At 57.4% G+C, this 7,615-nt stretch overlaps 1 protein-coding gene across 2 annotated transcripts in view; it reads right to left on the bottom strand.

Moving 5' to 3' along the window:
- kif16ba (kinesin family member 16Ba) overlaps window positions 1–7,615 on the bottom strand; it is a gene marked incomplete in the record, with an annotated part of 16,060 nt that overhangs the window by 4,808 nt on the left and 3,637 nt on the right. The window contains 20 exon segments of one of the 2 annotated variants that reach the window (XM_042227804.1): window positions 1–101; window positions 214–1,578; window positions 1,666–1,719; window positions 2,000–2,032; window positions 3,104–3,192; window positions 3,277–3,359; window positions 3,595–3,732; window positions 3,807–3,858; window positions 4,162–4,281; window positions 4,361–4,420; window positions 4,504–4,569; window positions 4,733–4,908; window positions 4,986–5,117; window positions 5,291–5,459; window positions 5,709–5,851; window positions 6,053–6,162; window positions 6,235–6,332; window positions 6,738–6,854; window positions 6,951–7,064; window positions 7,144–7,213. In XM_042227804.1, the coding sequence (XP_042083738.1) occupies window positions 1–101; window positions 214–1,578; window positions 1,666–1,719; window positions 2,000–2,032; window positions 3,104–3,192; window positions 3,277–3,359; window positions 3,595–3,732; window positions 3,807–3,858; window positions 4,162–4,281; window positions 4,361–4,420; window positions 4,504–4,569; window positions 4,733–4,908; window positions 4,986–5,117; window positions 5,291–5,459; window positions 5,709–5,851; window positions 6,053–6,162; window positions 6,235–6,332; window positions 6,738–6,854; window positions 6,951–7,064; window positions 7,144–7,213 (3,290 nt within the window). 2 annotated transcript variants of the gene reach the window in all.

The following is a 7,615-nucleotide window of genomic DNA, read 5'->3' as shown; positions in this document are numbered from 1 at the left end:
CGCCGTGACCCGCCCGCTCGTCGCTGCTGATGGAGTGCGTCCGGCTGGTGTCGTCGCCCTCGCTGATTCGCTGCCGCAGCTTCTGGATCTCGCGCTGCACTCTGGACACGAAACACACAGTGAGCCTTCAAAATAAAAGCCCCAGCAAGAATAAATAAAATGTGCAACTGCCGGATTAAACCGGTTCCTTTCGGAAACCGTTTCCATAGGAACCTCTGCTGGTCCAGCTCCGCCCCCGTCCTGGGGGTCCTGGCGACAGAGCTCTTGCTCCTCTGCTCCTCGGAGTCGGGCTCGAGGGAGACGCTTCGCCTCAGGGCGGAGTGCCTCCTCTCCAGCCGGGCCACGGCCTGCTCCATCGCCTCCCTCTGCTGCTTCTCCTTTGACTCCAGGATCTCCTTCTCCTTCCTCCTCACCTTCTCCTCCTGCCGCGCCACGTTGGCCGTGAACTCGTAGGTCTCCTGGAGCTGCTGGAGCTGCCGGGCGCTGTGCCAATGGAGGCTCAGCTTCTCCTCTTTGTCCTCCAGCTCCTTCTCCACCTGGAACAGCGTGTTGTCGAGCCCCGGAGATCGGTCGCAGTTCCCGTTGCCGCCGCCGCCGCTGCGCTCCAGCAGCTCCGACGCTCTCTGCTTCTCCTCAGCGAGGGCGGGGAGGAGGCCGTTGGCAAGGTTGGCGAGCTGTCGCTCCTTCAGCTGCAGCCTGTGCTCCGCCTGTCGGAGGAGCTGCTCCTCGTGGCAGACAGCGGTGGCTTCCTGCGCTCCCTTCTCCTGCGTCTCCTTCAGGTGCTGCTGGCGCTCTCTCAGGCCGTGGGTGAGGAGCAGCAGGGCGCCACGCTCGGCGGCAACCTCCTTCTCCAGGCGCTCCCTTTGCTGCCGCAGCCCCTCCTCCAGCAGGTCCAGCTCCTTCACCTGAGCCGCCTTGAAGTCGGCGTAGCGGCTCTGGGCGGCCCACGCCTCCTCGCCAGCATCCTCCACGTCCGGCCGCTCGGCGGCCTCTTTGGCGCAGAGGAGGGCTTCTCTGATCTCTGTCAGCGCCTGCTGCTCCTCCTCCAGGCGGCGGGCGTCCTCCCGGGTCAGCAGGGCGGTGGCAGCTTCGTGTTTCTCCCTCAGCTGCTCCTCCAGCCGCCCCACCAGACTCAGCTGCTCGCGCTCTTGCTCCTCCAGCCGCCGCCGCTCCGTCTCCAGACGCACCCGCTGCTCCTCGCGCTCCCTCTTCAGCCGCTCCAGCTCGCGGTAGATCTCCGTCTGCTCTGCCGCCTCCTGGTGCCTCCGCTGCTGCTCGTCCTGCTCCTCCGCACGGTCTGCCTCGTGCTCCTGCGGCTCCTTCCGCCGTCGCCTCCGCTGGAGATCCACCTCATTGATCTCGGAGCGCCTCTCCTCCTCGAAGCGCTCCTTCTCAGCCAGGAAGTCTCGCAGCCGGCTCTCGATGTCCTGGCTGCGGCGGTGGAGGCTCTCCTCCTGGCGGAGGATCCGCTGCTGCACCTCCTCGGACTCCTTGCGCTGACTCTCCACCTCCTGCTGGAGGCGCTCCAGCTCCACCTTCTCGCTCTGCTGCTTGGCCTCCATCTCTTTGATCAGCCTCCTGCGGGAACAAAACAAAGCAAACGTCAGCCGAGCCGCCCGAGCTCCACCAATCAGAGAGCTGGTCTTCAGGTGGGCGGACACGTACCTCTTCATCTCCAGCTTCTCCAGCTCTTCTCGCTGCTGTCGCTCAAACTCCAACCTAGGAAACAACACACCTCCGTCAGCTTCCTCGGAGCGCCCAAACGCACAAACACACACAGTCGAGCGGCGGCAGCACGTCAGACAAACAGCTTGGGATGAGACGGCAAGCGGCGACACGTCTAACCTCACAGCGGAACAGAAGCAGGAAGCTGGTGAGCAAATAAACAGCATGGATGAAGCAGACAGTGAGGGTGGAGGTGAGGAGGCACGGGACGAGTCGACACACGTCTTTGGGTCAAAACGGGACAGTTAGACAGGAAGTGCACGGCTGAGTCTACCTGAGGAAGACGGGGCCCTTCTCAGTGAAGAGACTGTGAACGGGACAGGGACACAGTTACATCCTTCAATCACAGCACGACAGGAAACTCCCTGCCCTCCTTTAGCTACTCCTCAGGTGTGTCAGGCGACTTCGTCTTCAGACTTATTAGAAATAACGGGCGTTCCCTCCTGGAACCGCTGGAGCTGCTTAAAATATAACATGACTGTAACAAACTGTACAGAGCGGGGTGTCGATATTCAGCCATGATTCACAGCAACGAGAAGAACGATTGGTCGGCGTCTGCGGCGCGGCGCGGGGTTAAGGATCAGACCTCTGCAGAGGATGTCAGTCGAGGGCGGCGAGCTCAGCGGACGTCTCTGCGTTAGAGACGCTTGGAGAGTCGGAGAGGTGTGGCCGACCGAGCTGAGCTCACTTCAGCTGTTCCTGAATGTTTAATTACTTTAATCATCGTACGACGTGAGTAAAATTAGACGACGTGAAGCACGCCGCGCTAATCTGCAGCCCTGAACTCGCTGCTGGAGCAGCCGATGACCTGCTGACTCATCAAACCTCGGTCGTCTGAGCGCTCTCACGCCGTTTGAAGTCTGTACGGCGTTATGGCGCCGTGCATCGGCTCGTGTCTAAAAGCGAGCTCAGAAACTTCCCCTGACGCGTGCAGCGCCCGTGTGGTGATGGCAGCGAGAGATCTGCAGACTGGAAGTTTGGCTGAATAATGGAGAAACGGCTTCATGCAGAGCAGCTTCCTGATGGTGTCGTTATTTTATTTAAGCTCATGGACTGAAGTAATGATGGATTCTTTCAGTGATGTAAGACGGCCGCGCCTCCTCCTGATGGAGGAGGCGCGGCCGTCCGCTTCACACGGACTCCCACTCAGTGTGGAGGACAGAGCGAGGAGGCGCGCACGATGCAGTCACTGCTCTGTTTGCAGAGTCGCACAATCAGAAATCACAGCCTGTGCTCTCCGAGCCGACAGGTTAAAGGTCAGCTGGTGTGTGACGTCATCGCTCCATCAGCAGCCACTGCATGAAGCTCCTGATGGAGCCGAGAAGTTCAAGCTGATGTTCACCCCCCTCTGTGTGCGTGTGTGTGCGCGTGCAGTCACCCGGGGTTGTACAGCATCACAGTGGAGAGGTTCTCGCAGGACTTGGACAGATCGGTCATGGAGAGGCTGAACGTGGAGAGAAGGCCACTCTGAAACAGGCAGACGGCGTCCTCGTGAGGTTCACCAAAGACCTTCAAACACCTTTCAACACCTAACTGAGGCCACGCCCTCACCTTTCGTTTCTCCCGCAGCTTGGCCGCCTCCTTCGGATGGTTGAAGCGAAACATGTTGGTCCTGCCGAGCAGAATGACGGCGCCTGGAAAACAAAACCGCACACGACAGAAACGGACGACTCAAATCAGAGCGACAGAACAAAGAGCATCTCTCAGGTAAAGGTGTGTCGCCTCCGGACGGAGATCCAGGTGTCCTGGTCTGTGCACAGCGAACACGTGCTGAAGCATCACGTTACTGTGGCAACGCCCTCCATTACCTTCAGCCCTTTAAAATCTGTTTAGACAGAGCAACAAGCTACAGCTGGAGACGGGCCTCACCCTGGTTGAGCTGCGACGGCGCCGTCACCTGGACTCCGTTGACCGAACACTGAGCTCCGGCGAGCGGCACCAGAGTCACCGTCCCGTTCTGGTTCTCAAACATGCAGTGCTCGCTCTCCAGGTCCAGACCGTGCAGGACTGCAGGAGGAACGAGATCACGGTCAGCAACGCCATCAGCCTCTGCACTCATCATCACTACAGTTATGACTCACTGATGTCCTGCTCTGTGGACGCGTCCTCTCTGCCCACGTAGGTCCGCCCCTCCTGCAGAAACGAGACAGAGACACGCAGTCACTGCACCCACCCCTGACGTCCAGCGGGGGCAGCGGCGAGTCAGCCGCACAGAGTGTTTACAGCGTGACACACAAACAGTTTGGTCTTCACTCCTTCATAACACCTTTACGACTCACCTGAGCTGTTTAGAGGACTGAGATTATCTGACCAATAATAACAGACCGTGCAGCAAGCACTGTGATTGGATGTTAGTGGCTGGCAGGTATCCGTGTGTGGATGCAGCCTGACAGCATAAACGAGCACTAATCTAAAGGTGAGTCCGGGAGCGCTGACCTTTAAATGGTAGAGGATGATGCCGGTGCTGAGGAGGTCGTCGTCGATGCCGATGAGGTGAGGTAGCTCGGAGTCCAGCACCACGCCGATGCCCTCTTTCCTCAGAGCGAGCGTCTCCTCCTGCAACATTTTACAACTTCAGCCACAAAAAACAAACATCTGCTCCGAGGGGGGCCGGATGGTCAATGCTCGCCGCTACCTTGAGGATGTTTTGAGTCTCGTTCCATTTGTTGGTCCACTCTTTAGTCAGCTCCAAGACCTGCAAACAGCAGAGCGTCAGCTGCTTCTGCTCTCAGCTGTAAACGTAACGGCGGTCAAGCTGCCGGACGGCGTGAGACTCACCCGGGCTTCATTCTGGTGCAGCTTCTCCTCCATGCTCAGAGCGGTGGGCGAGTCCAGCAGAGCGATCTGACAAACAGAAACCACCAAGCTACTGAGCGCGCTCAGTCTGCGGCCTCGGGAACCGGACGATTTCCTGTTTCCGAGGCCGCAGGCAACACGCATCACTTTAAAAGGCACAGAGGAAGACGCTGTAGTCCTGCACAACAACCGCCATGTTTGTAGTTCTTACCTGGTTGCCCTGGACCAACAGAGCTTTGAGCCGGGCGATTTCAGCCCGCAGTTCTCGGATCAGCCTGACGTTGGCGTCCTCGTTGATGGTGGGTTTGTTGATGATGTTCTTGGCTCGGTTGGCGTAGCGCAGAGTGCTGAGCGTCTCGCCGTAATTTACGTCGGCGGGAGAAATGGCTGAAACAGAAGGAGATTGCGTTTTCTCGGGGCGCTCTCGGACACTCGCATACGTTCACTTCGTGTTTTCTGCTCACTGGCGATCATGATGGTCTTGGAGTTTCCGCCCAGGCTGTCCTTCAGCAGCCACGTCAGCACCGAGTCTCTGTAGGGAACGAACACCGACTTCTTCTTCAGGTTGGTGTTCACGCCGCCCTGCGACATGTCGGCTGGAACGAGAAACATCCGTCAGTCAGAATGAGGAGCGATCGGCGGCTTTAACGAGGCGCCCGACTTTGACTCCATCCCTGAAAACAAAAACTGAAGCACTGATGACACAACGGAAACAAAATCTACGATTAAAAACAGTTAACCCCGCCCCTGAAGACAAACCGCTCCTGACCTAAAGCAGAGATGACGTTGCCCAGGGTGACCAGCGACTTGTTGATGTTCCCGCCCTCCTTCAGTCGGACGCCGGTGGCTCCAGTGGCGTCGGCTCGCTCGCTGCCGGCCAGATCGACCAGGTGGATCTTACTGAGGGTTTCGCTGGGCATCTCGGCATCGAACTTGGCCTACAAGGGTCGAGCAGCAAAAGCAAACAATCACCATCCGTGAACGTTTACACGACATCCACGGCCATCACTTTGAAGCACGGAGATCATTTCAGAGCTCTCGTGGTTCTTCTCTCGCTCGCGGCTTGTTTTCGTGTCACTTCTCTCGGATTATTGGTAAAAATATTCGTATGAAAATCGTCGAGCTCAGCCGAGCACTTCCTCTGCTGACTTCTTTATGATGGCGTGGAACCCGTGACCGTCGCTGACCTGTGTGAAGTTGATGGTGAAGATGGCGTGTGAGCGGCTGCTGACATCGTTCATGCCGGTGCTGGCGGTGGTGCGGTTGATGTTTCCGGCCTCCATCAGCTCCTCCACGTCGCCGTAGTTCTGCACCAGGTGTTTGGACAGATCTGAGGTCAGGAGGGAAAACACGCCGAGCTCAGAGAAGACGATCGTATCAAAGATCGGAAGAGCGAGCGCGGGCTGTGTGACGTGGACGTGGTGAGGCTGATGGGTAACACCTTGACCCCCAGCCCCGCCCCCCAAGAATCATCAAAAAAGAACCAAACTCTGCATCAGCGGTTCAGGGGCACCGGACATAAAGGTTTTACCTTCCACGTAGGGCCCGCCTTTCGGGTGCTCCCTGACCCTCAGGTTGTAGGTCTGAGTGGACTTCCTCCTCAGCAGGTCTCTGACCCTCTCGTTGTAGATCTCCAGGTAGCTGAGGACACAAGCACAAACGTGAAAGCAGCCTTTCTGGCTGGACCCTCGCGTGCTGGAGTCGGACTCTCACCTGACTTCTGTGCGAAACGAAGCTTCGTCCCATCGAGTGGCCTCCGAGATCCGACTGAACAAACCCTCACAGATCCTCGGGATCAGGCCGGCGTCGCCCTAAACCGAGACCACAGACATCAGATCGGCCGGCTGAGCTTTCATCTACATCGGGGTGGGGAACTCCAGACCTCGAGGGCCGGCGTCCTGCAGGTTTTAGGTCCTGAGTCACACGATTAGTTCATTACCAGGACGCATCTAAAACCTGCATCACACCGGCCCTCGAGGCCTGGAGTTCCCCACCCCTGATCTACACCATCGTCGTGCTCCGTCACAACACGCTCGGAGCGTTCAGCTGGTGGTGAACACGAAGGAACCTCGGAGCACGTCTGAAGGAACGGCAGAGCGTCGATGCCGGCAAACAACTGAGTAATCTGCCAATCGGCAGCAGCTTCAGCGCTCGAGGTGTTTTTGAGTAAAATACATGCAGTCAGTTTAAAGTGGAGCACACTTTGGCGGTCTCACCGGCGCTCCCATCATGGTGTAGGACTTCCCGGAGCCCGTCTGACCGTAGGCGAAGACGCAGGCGTTGTAGCCCTCGAACGCCGCCTTCAGCACGTCGGAGCCCAAATCTTTGAAAACCTGCGAGTGAAAGAGAACAAATGAGGTTGTATTTCTTCTTTGTGACACCACGGAGGCGGAGTCAATACGACGGGCTGCAGCGCGTGACCCGCTCACCTTTTCCTGAGAGACGAAGGTGGCGCTCTTACAGTCCATCGAGTCGTAGGAGAAGTCGTACGTGAAGGTTTTGGTGTGCTCCCTCACCGAGTCGCCGAGGACGCCATCGGAGATCTGAACCAATCACAGCTCAGAGGTTACAAACAGAGCGGTGAGCCCGTTTTCCCGCCATTCTGACAAATGAGAGCGTTACCTTCAGGTTGGTGATGGAGGTTTTGGTTCCTTCCATCTCGATGATGCACTTTGCCATCAGATCCTTCTCCCTGAAAAACACCACGAAGCTTCACAGAGCGAACAGGACGACCCTTTACCTTCAGGTAGAACGCTGCCAACGGCAACGCTGTCAGATGTTTGTTACCATAGTTACACAGATGATACTCCGCATAGAGACTGATGATAATGACGTAAACAGGCTGTCAGTGAAAACCAGACGTAGATACTCGTATATGACATCATCTCCTCCAGGTCGGTCTCGTACACCCTCCACTGCTATCCTGCTGCACCTGCTGCACCTGCTGCACCTGCTGCACCTGCTGCACGCCTCACAGAGCAGCGCTGAGCACGCGGCGTCTGAACTCAGATATAAAAGAAGAAACTGAACCGATAATCTAAGAAACGCTTAGAAACACTTTAAAATCTGCCGTTTGCCCACAACAACAACAACA

Source organism: Haplochromis burtoni, unplaced genomic scaffold (assembly GCF_018398535.1).
Source record: "Haplochromis burtoni strain Fernald_Lab_line unplaced genomic scaffold, NCSU_Asbu1 Contig_282, whole genome shotgun sequence".
Lineage (NCBI taxonomy): Eukaryota > Metazoa > Chordata > Actinopteri > Cichliformes > Cichlidae > Haplochromis > Haplochromis burtoni.
Note: the sequence above shows the minus strand (reverse complement) of the source record. Positions and strands in the feature narration are given on the sequence as shown.